The sequence below is a fragment of the Hyalella azteca genome, unplaced genomic scaffold, assembly GCF_000764305.2.
Source record: "Hyalella azteca isolate HAZT.00-mixed unplaced genomic scaffold, Hazt_2.0.2 contig15442, whole genome shotgun sequence".
NCBI classification, from domain to species: domain Eukaryota; kingdom Metazoa; phylum Arthropoda; class Malacostraca; order Amphipoda; family Hyalellidae; genus Hyalella; species Hyalella azteca.
In genome coordinates, this window is record NW_025945296.1 from 631,648 (window position 1) to 658,945 (window position 27,298).

General features: G+C 40.2%; 1 protein-coding gene across 10 annotated transcripts in view; it reads right to left on the bottom strand.

Annotated features, from left to right (window-relative positions):
• LOC108664581 (membrane-associated guanylate kinase, WW and PDZ domain-containing protein 1) overlaps positions 1–27,298 on the bottom strand; it is an 86,783-nt gene that overhangs the window by 18,841 nt on the left and 40,644 nt on the right. For 2 of the 10 annotated variants that reach the window (XM_047884441.1, XM_047884439.1), the window contains exons 2-3: positions 1,540–1,556; positions 1,210–1,426 (exon numbers count right to left, since the gene is read on the bottom strand). In XM_047884441.1, coding sequence (XP_047740397.1) covers positions 1,210–1,426; positions 1,540–1,556 — 234 coding nt within the window. Of the gene's footprint in view, positions 1–1,209; positions 1,444–1,539; positions 1,557–7,064; positions 8,261–15,201; positions 15,337–18,856; positions 19,971–27,298 lie in introns of those variants that run through there. The other 8 variants (XM_047884437.1, XM_047884431.1, XM_047884440.1 and 5 more) reach the window with 6 other exon arrangements.

Sequence of the window (27,298 nt, forward strand, 5' to 3'; positions counted from 1 at the left end):
TAAAGTTGATCTGCCGTTCAGAGCAAACCATCATAGTCCTATCTTATCGGGAGAGATAACACGAGGCTCATACCGAACGGCCTGAGCTCGGTCATAATATATGTCGCATTACCAAGGCAAAATGAATGACACAAAATTTAATTATGGAAGTGGCTTGAATTGGGCAAATGAAGGTATCGTCATGTGCATGGTTGTGCACAGATTGAAGAGCTGAATTAATATATAAATACAATATATAGCTTCATCATATTGTAGGATGCTCTCAAGATTCAAAGCTCGGCATATAACTTTGGAAACGTGAACATAAAAAGCACACATTTCTCGCTTCACAACACACTACCTTCTTTAAGACAAATGGAGCCCCGGTGTATAGTTTTTTTTATGGGAGAAATAAATAAATATCCAAAAGTTTTGTTAACATCGTTGAGGTGATAGAACAAGAGCATTGACAACGTGACTTCAACGATCTTGATTAACGATTAATAGTATAGATGAATTGAAAGTGAGAGCAGAGCATGGAGATTTGTCCCACCAAAATAATAAAAGTGAAGGTTCATTAAAGACCAAATAACTGAAACCAACCAGGATGAATATCAATAGTAAGAAAATATTGTTGAGTGGAGGAAGCGAACGGACGTGCAAAATGGTGCATGAGAGTGGAACATTCAAGCATGACATATATACATATAAGCATATATTCAGTGAAATAAGATGCATAATATCGAGTCAGGTGATACGTGAATTTTAAGAATCACACAGTCGTACAATAGTCAAAGAGCATTCAATAACGTCTCAGGCCGGATGAATACAAACACATAAAGCATTACGTTGCATTGCGTGACCGACAGTGAACATTCTCAAGATTTAGGATCTGCATTCATGGATTATCGTAAATAAAGGAATCTCGAGTAGGTAAATGATTAGACATACAATTCCTAATTATTACAGAATAATCTTGATAAAGAATTGTTAAAGTGTGCTTTGATTGCTATATATTCGCAAAAAACTAACAGTTAGAAGGAATTATCTTACACTCCGGATGTCTTTCTAGCATTGATTGATACAAAAACACCATCCCGATGATCCATTAGCACGGCTGATCAACATGGAATCTAAGTGAAGCGACAAGATATTGTGTTCATACATAGCCTTGCTTTTAATCATGCATCAAATGAGATAAATGAAACATTTGGTGCCCTAAGTTCTGACCTTGGAAGACGCCCGACTCGAGGAGGTTGCCAGAGCGTTTGAGTGCGTGGAACTCGTGCTGCGAGAGGAAGGTGTAGTCGAGGCCGTTGAGCTCACCAGGCCGCGGTGTGCGGGTAGTCACAGGCACGGTGCGCAGGTATACGTTGTCCCTGATCGTGTTCTGCAGGTCATGGTCTACGCCGCCCTTAGGGAACCGTGTGTTCAGGTACTGGCGGAGGTCGCGAGTCACCGATCCTGCAATAATGCCCACCATCAAGTTAGTGAAAAATAGGCATTGGTTAGTGTCAACAGCTTAATATTTAAAATAAATGAATCAGTGTTGATACAAATGTCTCGCGTCACCGATCCTGCAATAATGCCCACAATGAAGTTAGTGAAAAGGAGGCATTAGTTAGTCAGTTAGTTTCAGCAACTTGATAATCCTGTCAAATCATTTGCTGAATGATTGTCTAAAATAAATGAATCGGTGTTGATACAAATGTCGAGTGTTTGCTCGTTATGCTTCAGGAAGTGTTTCAAATGATCCAATTTTCCAAACAGCAAAGAGTAAAAATTCCTGCAGGTTATTTTAAAAATTTTTGTCCAAAAAATCATCAGAAAGCCTTATCAAATTCATCCAATAAAGATTGTAAACTAAGTAATGGTCCCAAATAAAGCTAATATAAATTAAGTCAATAACTCTCGAAAGGGGCGCTAACTCATTCAGTAGGTCGAGCACATAATTGCAGCAAGCAGCTCGCCATGGATATACGCGCAGGACATACACACATGCACCGCGAATTATATCGCAAAAAGTCCGGCAGAAGAAACCGGATGACAGTAAAGTTCTCACGCGGGACGTTTTTCCTGGACGGTCCGTGAGGTTGCGGGTGCGACAGCGCAGGCGCCGCAAGAAGCAGCGAGCGCTAGCACGTGACATGATTTAATGAAGACCAGAAAAAATCGACAAGTTGAAAAGTTGGATGAATATACAAAAAATAGAATCAAGTGAACCCATTCCGAAAGCAAGACTGAGAAGAGCTTCCGATAATGTCGATGCAAAAGTCTGTGCCTGAACTTTACAAGTTTAATTGTAAAGAAAGATAGTAACGCATTTCAAGGAAAAGGAAATTGTTTCCAATATGTAAAATACATTTTTAAAATATTAATACTTGTATCATTCGTCTCCTTAAATAGCAAGTTCACTAATAATTCAAAGGCAAAGAAAACGCCAAGTAAATTCACCTTGATCCTCGTGAAAATGTTTCGGAGACCAGTTGAAAAAATTTTAGAGAGAACAATTGTAATCAGCAGTGAAATTCCATATATACACGAAAGAGATTAAACCCTATGTGACGAGATATGTATTTTTTATTGTTTTGAATTGTTTTCTTCATCATTCTACCCCTCACTGGATATTGCTTGTTGGCGTGCAGTCCATTCTACCCCGAGCTCACTACAGATTGCTTTATCACCAATTTTTGAATCGAGTTAAATTCATATGAAAAGATTAAATTAACAAACGCATAAATGATACGGCTATCTAAACGAAAACTTGCACACGGAATTCGTGCAAGCATCCATGATATATACATTGAAAACCTGCAAATAGAGCTCATTGAAGTTAGAATCCCGCTGTGAACTCCCCAATAAAAAAAGAAAAACAGTTAATAATTGGCCATCAAAACAACGAAATTCGCTGAAGAAAATTTCCCACCTTATATTGTCATTTAGGTCACCGAAAACAATAACAATAATTAATGCTCCATCTCTGGGGAATTAAATTCAATCTGATTGCGAGTTACACGAGCCAAACTCTCGTGGCACGGCATCGAGATGAGGTTTTCAGCGCTTACAGTGAGCGTTGACACGAGGTTTTAGATTCTTCACTACGCACGAGAAGGCCATGTGCTTCATATCAAGGCATGCGAAGCTCCAATAAAGAAGAGAGCGACAACTGAACACAGCGCCACGGAGGCGCAGGTCGTGTAGGCACAGTTTCTGAACGTTAAGGTATGTTGCGTCTGTTAATTGCGGTCGACGTTAGTTGCCCCGTTATGTTAGGTGCTGTTCATAAAATCTTGTTCAAAAACGTAATTTAATTCCGAACTAATAAAGTATGATATACAGAAAAACACTGCAAAATATGTAACATGAGTAAAATCTATCATAAAGGAACGGAGAAGTTTAATCCCGCAACGAAACAGTGCAACGAAAAATGAATGCATCATAATCATGAAAATGGATTTAAAATAGATAATCAGCAAATACTTTTCCACAACCAGGCTAGAAATGAAATTTAATTAATCTAAAAGAACTCTAATCTTCCAATTGTTAACTGCAGCGCTCTATAAGAGGCCAGAGGACGTGACAATCGAGTTCCAAAAAACATATTGACTGATACGAGTTTATAGATCGAGCAGAACCGGCGTATTTTGGAGTCGACACAATTCTTACCGAACCACAGGAAAAAATTACCAAGAGACGCTAGGAACAAACTGCTCGCTTTCCTGAGTTGAGAGCCGCTCGAGAAAATTCTTTGGAAATTTAAAATACAAAAACTATATTAATGGGAAATAAGCATATGGCGAGCTTCATGTTCGCAAACTAGAGGGAATTCGTACTTGACTGGTACCTGCCAGTGTCTGCACCAGGCTATAAGACCACGATCAGGTCTAATGTTTCACACGAGAAGCAATTACTAACTGATCAAAAACATCAAACGAAATATTTCACGACAACCAAGAGCCCTTGATGATAAGTAAACACGGCAAATATGAAATATCTGGAATGAAATTGAGATATTTAGCGCCATGCCTATAGGTTGGATCTCAGTCTATGACACGTAGACCATGCGACTATTATCATATATAAAACAATTTTGCTCCTGTTTTGCATTTCATCGCTAATAAACAGGCGTAAAATTCTTATCAATCAAGTTAATAAAGTGGAAAATTTTCTGAAATGCGGCTTGGGTTTAGCACCACGAATGAGAAATTGTTGATGTTGGCCATCTTGAGAGTGAACGCAGCACACACCAAGACCAAGATCAGAAGCTTGCGTACAGCTTGCACAAGTAAAGTGTTGAGTTCTCCCTGGCAGCGATCGGTATAACAAAGGACCGAGGAAGACCTTGAAGCGTGTAAGCTTGACTGAAACAAACGTTCGGAGCATTAAAAGCAACCAAGTGAATACAGAAGTAATAATTTGGAGCATGTTTACTCCTTTAAAGGTGAAAGAAACAGGGAAGGTTAGCCGATAAAGGTTTAGAGTATCTCATGACAAGAAATGCTCTATAGACAGCAACCTTAAATTTGCTGAGATACATTTTTGCTGCAAATAATGTGCGTCCTCTTGTCTTAATATAAATGATGGCTCTTCACGAAAGGAATTACTGAAATCTACGATGCTTTTGAGTAATATTTTAAAACCGTAAACTGTGGTGAAACCATTGCTTTGACCAATGAAATGAAATTACAAAAAGTTTGATAATGAGGAAGACAAAACACATATACAGGTTTGATGCAAATCATCAAGAAGCCTTCAATCAATTTCTAAGTATTTTGCATTCAAAAACCATAGCAATGATAACAATCAAAAATATGTCACTTTTCTCACGCCCTTGTCGGTTTGCCAGCAAGCTTCGTGCAGCGACATGACGCAAACGGTCAGTTGCTGGACGCGGTCAACAGAAGCGTAATACGAACTTTAAATGTCAGGGTCTGAGGGGACCGAGAGCAGGGCATATAATATTGCTCGAAATTTGTTTCACGGACCAAAAGAGTTAAGTATGCGAATATAGATCTTGCTAAATTAGAAACAATGTGTCAGAAATATAAATGAAATTGAGAGATAGAAGATTGATACACGCTTCAATAATATAAAATAAGTAGAAGTTCGGAGGACAGGCATGAAAACTTGGAAAATCTCGCATGAAATGTAAACAAAGACGACTATGTTAACTAAATGGGGATCTTATATGTTACTTAAAGCTGCGGCCATGATGCGAACTTCAGGTTATCTACACTGCCCGGAAATAAGTATCATACGAGCAACCAGGAAACTCGTAAACTATTTAATAAGTGAGATAAATCAAATCATTGGCCATAATCTTCAAAATATCTATAGATTTTTGACACAGACGCTTCATGTTTGGGATAGTGTGAATCAAATGAATAAATTTCACCTGAAACAAATCAATCACTCGTCCTGAAACAAATTTGAACCTGATTATTAAAGATAACACATTACCATTACTCCCTATCACTAAAAGTGACACAAATTTAATCAAATTTTATATTTGAGATAACACATCACCACTACTAATTTTCACTAACATGGCACTTAATAAACTTTGAACAAGATTATTCTAGATGACACATTTCCATCACTATCACAAACATAGAACGAAAACGGTTCTAAGACAGTGTTGGAAATGGCTTTGTGAAGAAATAATGTTCTTTCCAAGCTTATTTTACGTCGCTAATTAATAATTTGATCGCCCAAGTATATATCGTTCTCGAGATATAAAAAATAAACTTGTAGTTCGTATTACATTTGCCCTAGCAAAATCATGAAGCATGGTGGGCTATACCAAACTATGTAGCTCACACACACGAATAATAACGACTTTTCGAAGAAATAGTTAATAGCAGATCATGCAGTTGGCGGGGCCAAGCGTGGTCGACAAATATTAGTAATTCTACAGTTGCGTTCCACTTCCCAGCGGCATGGTTCAGTGAACGATGGAATATTTCACACGCACGGCCGCCAACAGAGTCAGGCAAAGGTCCTAGAATGTAGGACAGAAGGTGAGCACTTACAATAAGTGCGACCGCATAAAACTAAACGCATGCACCACAACACTGCAAGTAGACATCATAGATATCATTTACGAGCCGCTTCATAACAACACGGCCCAAACGAAATTTTTGAGTGCAAACATTAGAGTGGTCCATTCAAGGCATGTATTATATAAAATAAAATAAATAAATTATTAGGTCGAAAGCAAATTCAAACCAACCACTACGGTATTTTCCAGAAAAATAAATGTCTATTTAGCAATTGCAGGAAAGCATATAACCCTAACCTCAGGCTAGGCTTTTCATAGTCCGCTGCCTTAGTTTTCACATAAAGATCGCGCATGGCTTTGGGTCAGGAACGGAGATCAAGTGAGAATTGTGAACCGCTTTAGAAATTCTTATATTAAATCTATCACACATTATGCAGGTCACGTTCACAGAATCAGTTCGCTTTCATCACATCTCCGAGTAGTGCAGACGGAATCCATTTCAAAACGCCAAAAATATTCAATAGGATTCGTTTCGTTGGTGGTAGAGTCAATAGTTGTTTTTAATTCAAGAAATAAGGTAACAATTTGTTTAAAAATCAGCAGGCAAAAATGTCCATAAAACTCGCGCGAGCGTGAAGTTGCACGACTATCGGTATATACAGTGAGAGCCGCGACACACAAAAAAGTTCGTACATGTGAGTACGTGAAAAACTGTCAAGACTCAGCCGCCATTGAATTCTGTGCAGGAGAGAAAGCTCAGCCAGTTATTGCGGAACGCCAGACTCGGACGTAGACAAGAAACAAGTCAATGCGGCTGACGTCGATTCATTAGAAACCTTTCCGGAAATGGTCATTTATGTGGGATGACCCACATTGCTAAGTGGACTCGGCAAAGCCTACTTGTACACATAAAACATGCCGGTACTGTGTTCAGAAAGCGGCACAGAATGCACCATCATAATATCTATACACGTAATACTAAGCACGATTTGTAAAGTAATATAGTGAAAAAATTACTAAGCATGGAAATATTGATGACATTCGTTTGAGAGTGCAGCGATTAGAAAAGTGACATAATATATACCTCTTTTGGGCGGGACAGGTGGTCTGTCATCGGCACGCGTTATCTCAAGATCCCTCTCGGCGGTCGTGCTAGTCTGGATGGGTATAGATGACCATTGCCATGACACTGAAGACGACACACTGCGGCCGAATTCCTCACTCACGTATTCCGTTTTGTCACAACCGTTGCTGTTGGTCTGAGATTCATCTGTCTCTCGTGACTTGGACGAGATGCGGCCAACCATTTGCCATATTTCTGCCGCGTCCTGCGGGTCCATGTAGCTTGAAACGTCGCGTGTTGTGTTTTGGCTCGAAGTACCGCCTTCCTCTCCAGAAGAAACTCCGCTGCTTGACGGCGTTGAAGGGAGCGACTTAACCGACTTCCTAGGTCTACCGTACAAATAATCTGTGTTTGGGCTTTTTGTCGTTGCCTTACATCCAGAATTTGTCTTCAAATTTTTGCCAATTAAATGTTTGGTTCTGGGATAGGGTTTGGGTGGCAAGGCAGGAACGAATGCAAAGTCAGGCGGGAATGATTGTACCGGCGATCGATTAAGATCATACGTGGGATTCGGAACTTCCGGCAGAGCCGACATCCTTGCAGCTGCAGCTGCAACGCAAGTGTCGATGCACCGTTCATTGTGAGCCGGAATCAGCAAAGAGTGTTCCACGTAGTTGTTCTTTGTTAGGAGCTTTGGACTATATCCCTTATGCTTGGTCCGCTTCAACAGAGTGCTAAAAATGTACTCGTCTACCGGGTGAGGCGCAATTGACCTGACTTGATCAGGACGGTTAAGGAAAGAAGACTCAGTACGGATAATGGCGGAACGATTTCGTCTATTGAATGAGCTCGATTTCTGAGGGCGTCGTTTCTTGTTATTTTTGTTACCGGAGCGCCTCTTTTGCGGCGCACGGACACGAGTTCCTCCAGAATCATGGAGCCCTAGGACGGCTGAGTTCCAGAGTCGACGACAAATTCTTCGACCGCCTCCGCATTTCTGACCATCTCTCCAGGCTCGTTTGAGGATGAAGCCAAGACCTCTATCGCCCACCATCACCATAATAACAGCTAATAACCATCACATGTCAATTTTGGAGGAAGGGCTGATCGAGCTCAGCCATACGAGTCTCAGCAAACGTCTCCGCCTAGACACAAATTACATCTCAGCGACTTTCCTTGCACATTGAGAAGACACTCTCAACGTTTGGGACCTTTAATGAAACAATTGAATTAATAGATAGGTAAATACTGTCAGTCCCTATAGCGGAAATTAAGTTATAATAATTGAGACCGTAGCAAAATGAATGCGCAATCAACACCCATTAATGAAAAAATATTAGGTATTTGTGTCCATGAATCAGCACGTAGGTTTATAGTGTCTTGGTAAAAAAAATAGAAAAATTAATTTCTAAAAACTGAAGACAATTGAATATTTCGACAACTTGGAACGATTTTACCCTCCATAACCTGTATTAACTTCAAAAGCTCGAATTGAAATTAATGTACTGGAAAATCTACTAGCAGCAAACTCACTTCCTCATCAGAAAGTCGGATCACTTCTCACCGTTAACGCGATTTTCTAATAAATTTTGTGAGCTCGGCACACGACAAACAAGCAACGCATGAACAGTACACAAATTATTTTATCAACAATTTATTTCTTGGTATCAAAGTTCCTGTCAATGATAAAAATGAAATCAAAACAGGAGCACCGCACTCACGGCTGCCATTTCATCGGACCATAGCCTCAGGACAGGAGACGGGCTCGGCATTCAATACAACTGCTCGGGGCAAAGCATCAGCAGGACGCCCAGGTACGAGAAGAGAGAAAGCCAGCAAGGTGAGTGAGCATGGAATTTAGCCTTGGCGAGTCACTTTATCGCATCTCCTATCGTCGTCCGCCCAATCTTGTCATTAAATAAAAATAAATGACTAATGATTCAAAAGATTAGAGAAAAGAAGTGAATACCATCATTACCATGGTTTTTCTGCTCACGATATATGCATTTGAGCACACTAATGGTTGAATTTAAATTAGAACTCTCGTTGTTACAAATCAAACTTCTCATAGTGCGCAAAAACTAATCAAAAAAACTAAGAAAATTCTTTGATGACAAACCAAACTGAACGGTTAACGACGTCATGCTATGATGATCGAATTTAATCGGGCAACATACAGTTTGAAGAATGGCTAACTCGGCCAACTTTATCAGAACTTGCATCGATCCATTGAATAAGAAATCAATCTCCAGAACTCGTCATAGCAAGAATATACAACGCTGAGATATCAGACACTTGTTACGAAACATAAGCAAGCACTCCAGCCAAATGTGTTGTTGTTCAGTGAAGGATTTACGCTCATTACGCAGCCGCAGGATACGCTGTGGTCTCATCTTGCTCATGCGAGAAGACTGAATCTCACGCTAAGCAATGCGCAAGTGTGGTTACTCAATGTACTAATAAGATAAGTAATTGTTCACACATCGATAGTAGCATTATTTGCTCGACAATTTTGATTATTTCAATGTATTGTGTGGCTTTAACATCTTCCCTACTAAGGAAGTTTTTGTCACATTCTATACTCACAAAGGATTCAATTGAATTTAAATGCTTTCAATTTTCACAAATTAATCACTATCACTGGCACAGAAGAAGCAAGAGCTTCTATTCAGTCGAAAACGACCAAAACGTTACAGATGTGAGCAGCAAAAGGAGCTAGAAGCGTGACAGCGAACAGAGAAAGTCTCGAGAATCTCGGATCAGCACACAAAACTTAAGCCGTACAAAACTAATTTAAATGATCAACGATCATCTCAACCTACAGTTGAAAGAGTTGAAATGAGGAATGTCCTGGCCTTATTCACCATGAATACTTAGTTTATTTTTACATAAAAGTAGCAAGTTTTCCTTCTTCTTTCTCATGAATGTACACGATATAACGAAACATACAAAATAACACAAAGCAAATAATAGTTGCAATCATACGTTATTTTCACGACTGTTCACTTGTGCAAATATGATGCGCCTTTTATTACCCGAGGTAATTTCAAAGTACGTCTGAGTAGTAAAGTTCGGAACAAACAACAAACTCGTGCGCGCTCCACGGCGGTCACTGCGCGAGTGAGGCGTGACACGCGGCGGCGCTGCGACGCACGCAGAGACGCGAACCACAAGGGAGGACGGGGGAGATGAGGTGGGGGGGACGAAGGTCAAATCACAAAAATTGGGAAACCGTGCACGGGAGAAAAAAAAAAAATTTAAAATCATTCGAAAAAATAAGTTAAGAAGAAAATTATAACATTCGACAGTAATTGATGGAATTGATAACGGAATTGTAATGCATAAATGCTGTAACTTACGAGTTAAGTAGCAATACGTAACACTTGGCTTTAAATAAAGATAAGAGTATTCCTAAAGAAGAATTCATGTTATTTTGACGATTGACGCAAGTTTCAATAGGCCCGCGCTAGCGTCAGCCGAACAGCAAGAGAGGCAAGCTCACGTAATGAATAACGAACAAAATAAAGAAAAGAATAACCGAAATGAGAAGCAACCGACCTAAATTGATCAGTAAAAAGTATACCTTTACCTATACCAGTAAACTTCAATCGACCTAAATTGGTCAGTTTCAAGTAATCGGCTTCATAATCTAAGTTAATTCTTACAGGATAAATGCACCTAAAAAATTAATTTACTATTAGACAAGGACCATTAGTCCAGCGCTTTTCAAAGTGACAGCATGAAAGCCATCAACTCAGGCAGTGGAGGATATACCAGAACAAATCCTCGAAACGCTGCAAATCGGTCGAAGCTTAATCTCTGGACCACATTTACTGCCCCAAAGGATCGGCCTTACAGGATTAATATTTCCACGAATTCTCACAAAAGATTGTGATAGTAAGCACGAATCGTCGTTTTACTGGATGGAACAAGCCGGGCTTCAATACATGTTGTCATTGCTATAATAACAAAATTATCAAGAAAATATGGGATTGTAAAGTAGTAATTATGCGAAAATGAAGAAAAGCAGAGATTCAAAGTCGAATGGTTAACGTTGAGCAAGTGCAGCTCACACTGTCGATGTGCACAGCGAGGTCGCTATGCCAGGGCGTGTAATTTCATCGTTTGTAAGACGAAGCGCCGTGCGGGAGGCGGACACTCGTCTGGATGCTTGCATTAACACTGCTGTGTTAGCTTAACGATACGCCTCAACACTACCCTTGTTGCAATGCATCATCAAAAGTAATCGTTCCCACATAAAAAGCCCATATATGATCGAACTAGGTTTTCTCTGTGATCAAAAGTGTTTCATATAATTTCAATTTTTCAGTTTAAACAGAATCTTATGAGGCATGTGTAATGTACTGCTGAATACCGCCAATACGGCGGAATTGAAAAAAAAATGAGTATCCTAAACATCGTTTTCAATATTTGTGCCGGATATGAGCTCATGTGGCGGGTGAGGTAACCGTGTTACCTATTTTAATTAAGTTAGGTACGGTATGAAAACTACCTTCTATATATATAGTTAAGATGAATGAGACTGGTGTCATACATTATAAATTGAATGAAAATTCAATTAAATGGATTACAAGAGAAATAATAGCTAAGTGATAGATGTATGTGGTTCAGTGCAATGAGTGGGTAAGTTTAATCGAGTTCAGGAGTTATGAGTTAAGATCAGGGACAGAGAGTATGGACAGTGTTACCACTTATTTCATCATTGGTGAACTGAGAAATAAATAATAAAAAATTAATGACCTGTACAGCTAGATAATAAGACTATTCCTGGAGGGAAATTTGGTATTAAAACTGATGCAATAAACACTTGAATAGATTCTCAACTGATATACCTAGCTGGTTGGGTGCAGCAAGCAACCATGTGAAAAGCAAAACAAGAAAAACATAGTATATGGAAAGAAATTAGTGATATCTTTGCAAATAAAAGCTAGCATAAGAATAATAACCATTCGAGTAAATTGCAAAAGGTGCTAGGTTTTAAGCTAACTAACAAAAGCAAAGCATTTAAGACTAACTTTTAAGCATATGACAGTTGAATTAAGGCGGTAAAATTATGGAACACTTAAAACATGCAAACCAAATTAACCTAACCAACAACTTGCCAGACTGTCGCATTTGCGTAAGGATTCTCCTCTAAAGTAAACAATAGTGATTTAGCATTACAATCAATATTGCCATTCTCAGTGAAACAAAGTGATAGGTCAAATTAATGGCTGAAAGGAACAGAAAGAATATGATAAGTAGGCCAATAATCAAGAAAGAATTATAAAAATTGCAATAATTGTTTAACAATATCAGATAGAAGCAGAGGGTTGGTGGAAAAATAATCGTATACGACTCCCGGCAACAATATTATGCAATAATATATAATATTGCATTTCCAGGCCACGTTGTGCGATATTTTAAAGGAGCGCCAACCCCTATAGCGAGAGTGCCAACATTGCACCACTTAAAAGCTGTTAAGCAAGTGACAGGTTGCAGCACTTCTACGCCGTTATAATAATGCTATCCTTATTGTTATCACAGCTATTGTCAAATAAGAAGAAGGGGGGGGCGGTCAAGTGTGAGTGTTAAAACTTGAACGACATCTTGGTTGGAAACGTGGATACAAATCGAGGACTCCTTTAAAAATCGTAAATACGGTAGAAGCATCGCCAATTTTATTGGTTAAAATAAATTTTTCGAGCCTGAAGAAATGTAATATACCAAAAGATCGCCGCCACACTGACGAGTCTCACCAATATACGGACAAGACTCACCTGGAAAAGAAACAAAAACTTTGCTCCCATTCATGCACTTCCTGATTTGAAATTCGAGCAACAATTTGTTACGAAACATCAACATTTGTCTCAGCTTCATAACGCCGAGACCGAACGGCAAAATCACAGATCACTAGATCAGACAGGTGACAGCCAGCCTATACCCAGAGCAGACAGGCGACAGCCAGCCTATACCCAGAGCAGACAGGTGACAGCCAGCCTATACCCAGAGCAGACAGGTGACAGCCAGCCTATACACAGATAGCAGACAGGTGACAGCCAGCCTATACCCAGAACAGACAGGTTAAAATATCCAGGGCCAGCAGTTATCTTACTATGGAGACAGTTATTCAAGGTGATTGAACCAGTAGCCTGTAAGATGATGGGACCAGTTATAAGTTGATCGAACCACAGTTCGCCGCCTACAATAGAATCGGCCGTCGCACCTCAACAGTAGGGCCTTCATGACCTATGATCGAGCTCCAGCCAGTATACAGGAACAAGCCACAGGCATGTACGCGAACCACCAAGTGGCAGGCGCACAGAGGTGTGGTAACACACAAACGGACCAACACAGCAGGTTCCGACAAACAGGTTTTTTGACGCTGCATACCTCACGGCTCGACGTACACGGCCTGGCAGTATCATCTACTACGAATACAGCAGCGGCAACAGCACTACAAGCGACAATGCAGCAGCTCGAATCATTTCAAAACTCACTTCCACTAGAGTATATTTTGAGTAGGAGAAATGCGAATTACTCCTACTCCGAAGTAATGATAATTCACTTGTGGTGAATTAACTGAATATGGTTCCTACCATGAAAAGCCTCAGGCTGCCTGAAATGTTGAAGAACAACAGCCGACAGCTATAATTTTTTCAGCATTTACGCAAAAATGCGTAATTATTTCTAGTGGATCTTAGAAAATTCGTCGTAGATGTAAATCAAAATCAGTTTTTGTGCACATAACTAAAATAATCTAAAAAATTATTTATTCATACGTAAATGAGTGCCTTTTGGCCGTAGCCTCTAGGCAACAAAGAACTCGTCATCACATTGAATTATGAAAAAATATTAGAGATCGAAAGAGGAACAACGAACGTTGAAAGCGATCAAAATATGGGAATTAGGATGACATGTTAACATGCAAATTGTTAGCGCCAATCACAATTGTAGCAAAATTCTAATTTCCAGTTAAATGAGTTCAAATGCTTCTATATAATTCTCTAATAACAATTAACTTTATTATTACAACTAATACGGTTGACATTTATTAATTTGGTTAATGAGTAAAAACCAAGTAGAATTATTTCACCTGATTTAATTCCAAAATTAGTCGGATGCTGTCTCGAAATAATTGCACACTAATTTGTACATCAGATCTTCGTACGTCAAGGACGGGATGGAAAAAATTATATTCTATATCGACGAATAATCCCCCAATGAGTAATAATAAAAACGGAGTTGACACGTGATCCCAAAAGAGCAGAAGTACTGCGGTGGGCCGAGTGGGAGGGCCCCAATATCCAGTGTTTCTAAATAGGGAGGACGACTCGGGCACACCCTGACTCCGTACAACACAACCTCTCCAGCAGCTACACAGCGTCTGCGGTGCGCTCTTCATGCGGCAGCAGCATTGTGGCGACCTCGCGTACTTCTTTACTACTAACGCTATGTATAAATAGTGGTTCATGCAAGACGAATGCAAATGATGGCAGCGCTCGTGAATATTTATGCCAGGTCATAAAACTACGCATTTAACTAAACTACATCCACTTCAACCTAAACGTTCTCAGTAAAAGTAAGACTCACAAGCTTTTGCTCACGGGTGATGAGAAATTCAGCCCTTGAATAAAAGCTTTGTTTGACTAATCTTACGCTTCAAAGTTGCTTGAATTGCACGAATTGCATACAACAGATACTTAGGGTTATTTGCAACAGTTTTCAACTAACTTGCAACTGTATTGATAAGCTAAGAAAACGCTGTTCAATGGTAGATTAAGGTGGCAAATTTTCGAGACGTGCGCTTATATTATCCGATCGTAAACACGAATGTTTTTGCGTTACATCGCTTGGTCATTGAACTTATGTTCAGTAATAACAAAAGGGACATAAAACAGATAATATATGATTCATGTTTCTTAAGTCAACTCAAAGTCAACAGCTTATGTCCCTCAACTCAAGCAGGGATGAACTTAAAATGAACTAAGTTTTTAGTCCTTCATTGAATAATATAAACATACTAGAAGGGCATGTAGTGCCATAATAACATACTAATCATGCCAACCAAAGAAATTAACACTGGTGTCATCGAAATTGTTTAAATACAAAATTTTTCTCGCGGTTGCTTGATTCCGAAAATCGATTCTAAACTTACTGTAAAATCTCGCGGAGGCACCCTTGCCTATCTGCCCGATGCTGCCTGGACAGCGGCGGAAAAACGAAGTCCTTTCCTTCACAACGCCCATCACGAGTAACGAGGGCAGGATGAAGCAAAAATCACAAGCAATCACAAGCCTTTAAAAACGTCTCTACTTTGAAATAGAGACGTCAAAGACTGGGACAAGCAAGTTCGAAGAGCGTGAGACGCTCTTACTGATTGAGTATTCGTCTTGTACAACTCATTTATATGAGCCCAGAGAATTCTCAATATTGATCATCATAGACTGACCAGGAAAGGGAATAAAATAAAGAAATGAATTTAACCACGAAAAAATATGATACAAGTGTGAAGCAAGAGGAATTACTTAGCAATGCAAATGGTAGAGGCACTGGAAAAAAATCTTTGTGCGCAAATGAACTTCTATTTCCAAATCTAAGTTACGGGATTATTTAGAAATCGTCGACAAATTTGAACAAGACAAGTAAGTGCACTAGTTTTAAAATAGGACACCCGATGGAATGCACACGAGAGCTTTGCAGAGGAGACCGATCAGCGGGGATGTCACAGAGCGACTGGAGACCGCGCCGAGCTTGAGACTTGCATCGCAGGCGTCGAGATTATTGGACCCTCTCGTATCCCTGCTGAGTGCAGGAGAGAGGGGCACCAACACGACAGACCCACAGTCTGTCACGTGCACATAATATCCAGACTGAGTGGATTTACGTTCTAGTAAATCCTCCTGGGAGGGACACGGACACTTTCAATGGACGCCGATAATGAAAAAGCAGATCATTTGCAGAATGGCGCTCGTGCATACGATACTGTGGAGAGACTTTCCTTGAACGCGAACTGGGGAAATAATTAGCAAGGCAATTTATTTGATAGCGCGAGAGTGGGAGATTATATAGGTAATTACAATGCTACTGGGCGGAGCATCATGTCACAATCACACCGAGACGGACGTTGATAATAGCTGCACTAGCGTGGGCTATACAACAAACGACAAACTGAGTAAACAAAGAACTAAGCAGAATACAAATATAAATTCATAGTATAAATTGCGCTGCAATATTCACGCAAATAAAACAGTTCTGAGTGCAACTAATATTCAACGGCATACCAAAAACTAATTGATTTCCAGCAGCTAAGCAAATTAAGCGGGACTTTTTCCAAAATAAAACAATAATCCTGCGGATACTCAAATCAATACATTTATGGATTCGGTGCTCAAAGGCAATACTAACGGCAATATGAGCTAAATTATTTATAATTCCAATATTGGGAAGAGGATTTCGGCCATATGCAATGGTTACGACGCAGAGCGTGCGACACTTTAAGCCATCTGAGAACTGTTGGCACGATACCCCACTACGCCAGCTGACTAGTCGATGCAGCTGGTTACGTAAAGCGTGGGAACAGCTTCTCGCGTGGATCCGTTCCGCTGAAGCAAGAAGTTATGATAATAACTATTGAATCGCAGGGTATCCAATATACGAGGGAATACTATACGAGCAAATATTGTTTTTATTTCCTGTTTAAGGCTACAGTCAACAAATGTCAGATCTTGCGCCACGCACATATCAACTCTAAATGTAAAGCAAAATCCACTAAATGCAAAGCGTTATCCACTCACGCATAATTATTTATTACCATTTTAAATTATGCTTCAGAATTTCTCTACAGCTGATGGAGCAATAATTTGAAGCATTCGTTTTAATGCAAGTGTCCTATTACTACGTTAAGTTAAAACACGAGTTCGATGCTTATTTTTAGAGAAATCCTTACAGAACTTCAATGAGATGAGGACATTGATTTTTATATACATTTCCAATGCGATAAACAAAAGTGGATTTGGCAAGGAACTCAACATAAGTATTCCTAAGAATATTAATCGATATTTTATTATTTTAGCTCACCTCGTCATATCGGATGTGGACTGTACAATGCGGATATTAAATTCTGTAAAGATATTCATGAGTGTTGAAAAACTTTAGAACATATCGGCATCAGTGAAGCACTGCAGTTGATCATGCAGGGCAAGCATCGTCCGCCTTCCTTTTCCCACAGATCGAAAGAAAGCTCATCCTAAGTTTTAGTGAACATCTGGCGTGCAGGTTGATTGGCAGCGACGCGGTCGTCACATGAACGATCCGATTAGTTCAATTGAGAGGCAATCCCACGGGGCTGGCCGAGTGTGCAAGGCGCAACAGATTGTCGAGTTTAAAAATCGATCAAGGGCACAATGCGTCGCGTGCTGCGGTGAGACACGAACTCGCATAAAATGTACGCACTTGCCGGAGCATTCAAACGGACGCACGAGTAATTTCATGATCATTTATGAGCGTTTAATGAACTGAACAGACAAATGCGATTATATCGTATCATAAATTAATGCAAATCTTATGATTTTAATATAAAAAAATTAATGCATGTCTTATGATTTTAATATATAAATAATTAAATGAAAGCCTTAGGATTTTATTTTTGAATAATTAAATCTAAATCTTATGATTTCTCCCGCATTCGTTTTTCCACACTAGTTGACACGAATATCCGGGCTGCGACGTAAAATAATAAAACATAATTCAGCTAAAAAAAATTCATTCAACCGAGAAATAATTGCAATTCAAAAGTTTACGCTGTACCATCACAACAACAATGGAATCTAAACGGTTCCCTGACACTCATCAAGGGACACATTTCGTCATTATAGCAATTTATCATTTTAGTATTTAATCACTAAGATGCCGGTTATCCTTCCTTATAAAACCTCACATGCTTCAACATGGGTTGCCAAAATTGATCAGTATGTTAATTACTAAATTATCCCTACACGCACTTATGTTTACAAAATGCACTTTATGCAATGATGAAATCTTACGGCGATAAAATACTAAAATTATGAATTGCTAAAATGAATAAATAAGTTAATTATTAAATGCCTCGTTTGGTGTGAGTTGTCTAGCCATCAATCAAAACAAGGCCCAGCAATAATGAAGAAAAACATGAATTTCCCCGACAAAAATTGTCGGCAGAATTAGACGCTGGCTCCGAGCGTGAGGCTATGCATGACGCCATGCATTATAGGCTGCTTGTCATGTTGCCAAGCACCAACCGGTAATGTCTGACGAGAGTTGGGGCATTCGCACCCTAGTTTCATTGTAAATAGAGACATTTTGCAGAAATTATGAATAAATACGAATATATGTCATTCAATTTCAGAATAATAAAATTAAGTGGTTATTACGGGAATCAGCTGACAATTACACGAATCACAAGTAACGTTTAAAACTAATCATACGCTATAAATTCATACTATAATTCTAGATCGTTGTTCTGGAAGCGATGTCAAGGCCCCAGGAATCTCAACAAATTAATAATAAGTGAAATAAGGATGTCACGGGTAAATATTCGGCATCCTACATATTGCCGGGCCCATGCCAGGCAATTTGCAGGCACGGGCAAGTCCAATATTCTCCAATGCATTTTCATAGAAGCCTACACACCTACAGCATGGCAGGTGTCTCGCACGGCTGGTGAGAATGTTTCTGTAGAAATGCATTACAGAATATTGAGCAGGACCGCGACTGGATCATGCTTGACACGTTCACGGCAGTATGGTGTTAACCGGGCCTTAATGATAACTAACCTGCAGGTCCAGAAGAAGCAGGGAATTGCAGAATTTGTTGTCCTGGAAACCTAAGAAAAGGATTCGGGTAAGCTGGTGGTCCTGGCGACAAGGGCGTGTGGGGAGACCTCGGGCCTAAGTAACGAGGTCCTAAATTGTACAGCAGAGGATCGCTCAAGCTAGGCGCGGGCACCACCCGTGTGGGCTCGCCGGTCCCCTTGGATGAGAATTGTTGGTACTGATGAGAGGGCAGAAGCTGCAGAGGTGGAGGTTTGGTTCGTGGTCCAGATGGCAAGAGGAAGCGATTTGTAGATGGCAGAAGACCTCGAGTGCTAGTGGCGTTGCTCGAGACGAGGCTTTGATCTCTGGAAGTATCGCGGCTCTGATCCCGAGAGCCAATGCTGGCGTCTTGGAGGGCCAGGAGAGGCACTGACTTGGATTGCGATAAAGGTGGAGGAACGAACCGCACCGATGGAGCTTCCTGGAGGTGTCCCACGCTGCGCCAGTTGCTAGACGTTTCTCTGGGCGCAAACCTCGACTCTTTTTGAAAACGTGATACGAAAGGAGGATGTGAAAATTGAGGCAAATGTTGACTTGGATTATGTAAATGATTGGGATTACGCCCCGGTTGTATATTCGCTAAAATATCGTGGTTTGATCTGCTCTGATTACCAAGAGGTTTAGAGGCGGGAGGCAGAGGAAGCAACTCTCGCTGCCTACCTTCAGCAAGACTAGGGCGTTCCAAGACAGTAGGTATGGGTTGCTGGGTACGTCCACCAGGCAAAGACTCGAGGTAATCGGGTCCAGAATAAAGCGATTCTTCTCTTCTGTAGACCACCTGATACCTGTACTGATGTTTGCGGCCTCGACCACTACTACAACATGCGCATACGACCCAAGGCCCCATCACAACACCACTCCATGCTATCACGCTGCCCTACTCATCATACTGGACACAAACTCCACGTGCGATCGTTCCATCATTATCCTTTCTTGCGGCGAACCAAATGGTGTCTAACTTTCAAAAAATTTTGATCATTTACCAGTAATCTAACACTGTTAGCATGATAACTAATTCAGCACCATCTAATGGCGAACAGATAAACAAAAAACTACTGCATACAGAACAATACCTGTGAAAGAGTAAATAATTTACGTAATATTATTGCCGTTTCATAATCACAACAATGCAACGCATTACAACCTGAATACGCTAATAATTTGTAGTAAATTGCAGGGGGAATGAAAGCATTCGCCGTATCAGGCAAGCTCACCGAAGTCGTTCATCGAAACCGTTCTTGGAAAATCCTTCATACAATTCACGTTGAAATAAATTTTTATGTATGATACACGCACTCGACAACAATCCTACCTCTTGGTGGTAGTCAGAGAAATGCTAACAAGTGTGGACAAAACCGGCGAAAAGTGGCGCGAAGGCCCGACTATCAATTTGGGGAGATAGGAAACGATCCGGCAGCTCAGTTTACAGTGAACTGAAGGAGATACGAGCTCTATATATGGTCGTGAGACAGATTAGGCTGCGAACAATGGAGTGTCCTAGTTCCTTATCAACTTGACGTTTGACAAGGAGTTCAATTTGAACTATGACAGAAAAACAAAAACGCAAAAATAACTGCGATACATGCAGATTAAATATGGAAGCAATAATTCAATAAGCCAGCCATGAATGGCGGTAAATTTAGCACACAGTTTTCAGAATCGGTAATATTTCAGGGCACGAACAAACCAACGGCTGCAATTTTCAGTGTGCATAAAATAAACTAAGAACATAAGGCGTACACCAAATCTACATCACAAACCAACAGGACTATAACAATGCGTGTTAATGTACACGTAGATGCACAGCGTATAGAAATGAAATAGTGATTGCCTCCTCGATAACACCACGGCATATCTAGTGCGTGCGACATGACAGAAGAGAACCGCCACAGCATCTCAAAGTGCAACTGTTGTCAGGTAAATTTTACTGCAATAAAATATGTTCGGTGACTCACATGGAGAAATTAAAGTTAATTTGTTGCGTTTCCATACTCCACGGGACATGCGCTGTGACAGCTTAAAGCACGACAAGAGAAATATCGAAGTGAAGATCAAGAAAGTTATGACAAGCAATAGATTTTCCATTGCATCCGAATAGAAGTGACAATAACGTGATAATGGAGATGGATGAACATTTTACTCGGTGGAACAAATCTCGACAGGGCGAGTAGAAGCTAGTCTAGCGCTCGGGTGGTCAGCAATGCAGCTTTGACACAGCACCACTGCGATTCCTTTGAACCCCCCTCGCCGCTGGTAGAATAGGCCAATTATCAAGAGCGCAACCAAGAGGCAAGTCTACCTGCTGTGGCACTGCATTCAAAACATTTCTACAGAGCGGTCGACAAAAAATAAACGAAACTCTTAATATTCGTGGTTCACCTCCCAAAATATATCGCATTTTCGAGTAAGAAAGCTTGAGATTGTTTACCTATGTAATCGGGTTTCAATTAATAGAAGATGGCAAAATGAACAACCTTATTTCAATCAACACTACCACCACATTATTTGAAGATGTAGGAGTAACCAGACAAACGATCATGCATTCAATTTCGATCGACGGAGCGTGTGAACTGAGACGAACTCGATTCACGCGCTGTTCAAATATTTGTCTGTTCAACAAAATGCAGCCGGTTCTTGAGAAAAACAGAAAAACCATGTAAGGGGAAAAATACACGCATAATTCAGAGGTGATGCATCAGAAACACAGCAGGAATGAAGAAACAGACAGCACGCTTGTGACCTCAAGCTTGTGTTGTAAGACTCAGATCTCAATACACGTGAGACGCTTGTGACAGTAAGACTGAGATGACTGTGAGGGGCTTGTGACAGTAAGACTGTGATCTCAATACACGTGAGGCGCTTGTGACAGTAAGACTGAGATCTCAATACACGTGAGGGGCTTGTGACAGTAAGACTGTGATCTCAATACACGTGAGGCGCTTGCGACAGTAAGGCCGTGATCTAAATATACAAGAAAGAAAGTCGTTAACGGCGCGAAAAAGATATATTCGTAATCATAAATCAATCAGTTTAATTTATTATTATTAACCAAATATTACCAACCAAGTTTGTAAGTGGTGGCGAAGAGAGCTCTAAGAGATACTTTTCTACATCAAGAACGCTGACAACAAATCACGGAGAAGAGCGAAATTGAGGAGAGACACGTGGAGAGGCCTACGAAGAAGGACTGGAGTACAGAGAACAAGAGTAGAGCCTCAGGTTAGCCGGCAGCTCGGCCATAAGCCTCAGGCGCCGCTGACCTAGCGCGCTGCCGGGCTATGCTCACTGCTCAGGCTTCCACACACAGGCATTTCAGCACCACAATTTCGTATCAAGGAGTCTAATATACAGTACTTTAATGAATACAGATCAGTCATTTAATGCACACGATTGTCGAAAGAGAACCGCCCGTTGAAAAGGAACAATGCGAAAAAAAATATTTGCCACGAGACACTTGAAGAGAAAAACATTTCACTTCTTAGCCGTAGGTATCGATAAAAGAATGTTGGTGGTGACAATAAAATCTATTCAACCATAAAAATTTTTGCCGAAATTCAATAAATTAGGAAGAGGCATAGTCTTAAATACATGCAAGGAATATCAAATAATGCGCAGCGTTTAACGCAAAATTGAGCATATCGTGTAACGTTTGAAAGTTGCGAGACTTGAGAGCAAACAATTCCAAGTTTCGTGTGAGACTTCTATAACAGAGAAAATTTCTTGGAATAGATTAATTTTGTACAGGAATAAACATGATTTACGTATTATTTCACCTCCTTATTATTCAAATTCACGATGCATGCTACAGAACTAAACATCTAGGCGGCTATCGATAAACATTAACTCAAATAAGATAGCATTTCAACATTGTAGGAACACCAACAACATCGTCAAATAAGTAATGTAAGAAACGGCTCATTGAATACTACAGAGCAGCAATACAAAATCTATAAAATACTATGCCACGCTGCCCAAGTATTCTCTGATTGATAAATGAACCTAAAGATTGATAAATAAATCCAACAAACGTTCGGAAATGTTAAATCCATGTTATCACCATCATTCATTCTGAACCCTCGAGCAAAGATAAATTAAAATCAATCTCCAAATCACCGAAACGTTCGTGAATCACACTGCAATGACGAGTCGGTACATTAATGTCACTTAAATAACAAAATCCTAAGGACAAACGAAGTTCTAGAGTCTAGACACACATAAGCTTCGTGTGGCTCACATAAAATGTGAACCACACGCATGTCACGTACTGCGCATGCTGAAATAAATCAGACACTGATTTAAATATCGTTACGCACTCGTCTTTTCACTTTCACTAAATATTGCACGATAAAATTAGAAATTTTCGTATTGAGATGCATAAGGTGTTAAGAACCTTGTTTCATGTAGTTGTGTGTAATTAGACGTAGGTACAGTTTCACTCAATGTGATGATTTACTAAAAAGTTTTCCAATCAAGAAACTGAGGTTATTCAAAGGAAAAGCAACAAGTTGGAACTAAAGCTGAAAAAGGTTGAGCCTGAGGCAACATTTTTGTAAGGCTGAGAGGCAGGAGGATGGAAGTTGCCATTGAGCTGGACGCTGGGCACTCAAATGCGGGCGCATATACTAAGATGCCGCTTTCCACCACCAGAAGTTTCACAGCCTGCAGCACTCGTTAATGATCTCAAATTCACTGCCAACACTAAAAGCGCCATCATCATACTATAAAACATGATTAACAAGCGTGCGTTGTGGATATAAATGAAGCTGCATGGAGACGGCACAGTCGCGGAGCTCACTGATCACGTCAGCCGCCTGGTAGCAACTGCCCGGGCTCGAGACGTCGAGTCGTCGACTCTCAGGTGAGCTAGACACGCTACACGGCAACGGGCGGGCAGTTGTCCCTGTTTCCACCCGAAGCGTCTTGCAAGCTAATGTACTCTGCGCATAAAATCCTAATGCGCAAGAGCCTATGAGAGATACAGCAAGTTCCGCATGCATGCAAAACTGTCACACATAAAATAATTAATCGCATAATTTATACATTATCTCGATCTAATCAATAGAAGGCCATCGAGCTAATCATAGAAATCGGTCCTGCTCCATGTTCGCTGCGAAAATGCACCAGCATGAAGTGAAGACCAATATTCACGTTGTTGGGCTCTAATCCATCAGTTCGTGAGATGCGAAACCCCATGGGAATAAAACGACCAAATGGTGCTCCGGGAAGCGACATAGGTACAAGATTAATGAGCAACATACAAGATAGGAGCATACATATTTGTCCCTTAAAGAAAGAATCTACTAATTACTTTATGCACTTCTCAAGTCAACAAATGGAAGGTTAAAACTTTAACCTCTAGATTCAAAGCAGTTGGACGAAGCATAGAAGGAAACTCTTCGAATAACAAGTGTTTTTCTACATAAATAGGAAAAATATTTTGTTGAATAGTAAACATCAGTGTATACAAAAATTTATGGAACGTAAATGTTGCACTATAATTGATTCACAGCAAAACTCCATACTAAGAAGTTTTGACGCTGTTTACCACTGAGATGGGAGTAACNCATACTAAGAAGTTTTGACGCTGTTTACCACTAAGATGGGAGTAACCCGTTTACAGGTGTTGCAAGTACTCAGGGGAGTTGGTCTGCGGCTCGAGGTATAAGGACAAGGAAGAGAATTGAAACCTCTCATTAGGGATATGCAAAGCCTGGGAAAGTGTCAGGTTTGGGTCCGAGAGAGCACCATAACTTGCAGCAAGGCATCACAAACTGAGAAGTGAGCCTCGAGCCGCGAAATTCCTCAAGGAAGCTTTGTTGTGAAGACGTGGCTAGGACGAGTTTTTTAATACAAAATTACGAGACTACAACAAATATTCATGAGAAACTTTGTTGGAGAGGTTCTTAAGTATGAGCAATTAAGAGCACGGGATAACCGAAACGTGAAGCAGTTATGAATAAAGAGATTAAAAACTGAACGTTGAAATGCCGAGGTGAAACATTTGAACTCTGACGCAACCTTGGAACGCAGGCTTGCGCAACTCGTGTACCAGTCATGCGTACCGACACCCGAGTAGTCTGTTATCCATAGTACAAATATTTACATTCAAATCTTTAAAAAGTTAGGCTAATATCAATTAAAGAAAGGACGGTGACTTTCTGAGTAGGCTTGGCATTAAACACATACAGCAGAAAAGCTTACTCAGTGAAGGAAAAGGAAGAAGCAAGGGTAAGAAGGTAACCCACTGACTGGGTACGGACAACATCGCGCCGGAGTTAGGTATGCGGGGGCAGCGGGAGCATTTTCAGGGGTTAGTGAGAGGGGGTGCGAGTAGTGATGCCATTGATGGTGAACAACACGCAGCACTAGACTAAGCTAACAAACAACCGTTCACGCTATTCTCTTTTTGATGGCTTCTTTGAAGCCTACGGAAGTAATTTTTACTCTTCATTATGATCAATCAATTAATGCACTAGAAACTGTTACCGAGCTGTTACATTTGTATTAACAAAATTCTTTCTAATAAGGCCAAAAATTTTCCCTTGTAAGAGTGTATGTACGAGATATTGCCAGATAAAATGAGGAATGCGTTCATCTCTTAGCCACATGAATTAATTAAGTTGACGAGTCACCATGAAATTAATTCAAATCGTGAGCTATTGACACCCGGGCATCGAATGACCTGCACAACAATTGCACTACACTGCAAGACTGACTACACTACCGCAAGACTGACTCGCATACAACCTAAAAAATACTCCCAACACTAGACCGGCCCCGTACGTTAGCTCCAAGTAACTGAATGAATTTTTCCTACCGCCTCCGACGCTCCCGAGTTTCGCGTACGAAATCGTCATGCGCGAACTAAAATTAAAAAATTGACGGAAGCGTTGAAAGTGCATATAATTAAATTTTATATTAAAGTTGTGGATGCGTTTTATCTTTGTAACGTCATGATCAAGACTAAACTTAAGAATCTTCAACTAAAGGAACATATATTCCCAGCACATCAAAAACGCTACAAGTAAATTGTCTAAAGCCTGAAGAAGACGATATAGGTACCTGATATTCGGCCAGCCAGGGCATCAGCAAATTTCTCATCGGACAGAGACGCCAGCTTCATTATTCGTCAACATATTCGTAAATCATCATGGTCAACGTAATTTGCAACCACCGAAACCTAATTTAATCACAAAAAAAAAAATTGTTCCTATTTAAGCACATTATGTGATCGTTTGACCAACGTGAACGAGCTTAGACTAGAGGAATGATTACTTCCGTTGACGGCAAGCCACGGATGATGAAATTATTATAAATCGAAGGAAAATAACAAAAAGACGGCCTTACATCGTAAAATAATTTTGGTACAGACGTGTTATTTCCAACTATTTTTGCAACCTACAATCGCATCATATTAGCAAACCTTGAATTTGCAATAAATGTAAACAGGAGACTATGCTGATGCGACGAAAACTTCGTAGGATTCACTAGGCATTTTTTATTGCAAAAACGTTAGTATATGTAGTTACTGAATACCGGTATATATGACACATGGTTTGTGTTTATGCGAGGAACCATTGATGTTATCGTTAAGCGAGAAAGTCACCGACGCGTAAACGCTCATAGTTCAAAGAAGCTGGTATGAGCAAACCACCTCCAATAAACTATGTATTACAGAAGAACCATAAAAAATACACCACTAATAAGTTCCCGAAGAGGCGCCGACTTCTCAGTCGTGGATTTACCTAAATTCTGTGTCGATTTCCGATTAACTCGACTTCTGATTAGCTAAACTTCCGTTGTTCCACTATTTTTGAACTCATTCCTCTTTATGTAAATATAAAAGAGAACGCCAAATTAAACGCCAATAAATTAATTAAACAGCACGTACAATTCTAACTAGAGCACAAAATGCAACTAACCTAGATTACGTACCGACATAGAAGTAAGTTTCAACAGATCAACGGAAATAACTTCAACGGTCAAGCAATATCTCCCCAGCATATCGTTCACTAACTGAATAGCCCCATACACAGAGCCTCGTGTGGACGCCAACGCGGTTTACTCTCCAGACACGGCTGCTCATCTTCATTTCTTCTAGGACGTGTGCTCAAACTGTCCGGAGCATTCGTCCCCATATACTCAAAACATTTATTTCAGCCATTTCTTGTGTTAGTTTCTGCACGTGAATCTCTCATTCTTTTTACAGCTTATAGCTTTAGGGAGAAGAATAGAGGCTCCTGTGACAGGGCAGGCGAAAATCTAAACCTAAAGAATTTTCGCATGCTAAGTAGCACGAAAACTAAATTTGTTTTTGCGCCTTTCCAGAGCACTTATGCATCCTATGCTAACGCTCGACAATTTCACGGAGCGTAGTATGCGGCAATGTGAAGTTCGTAAATT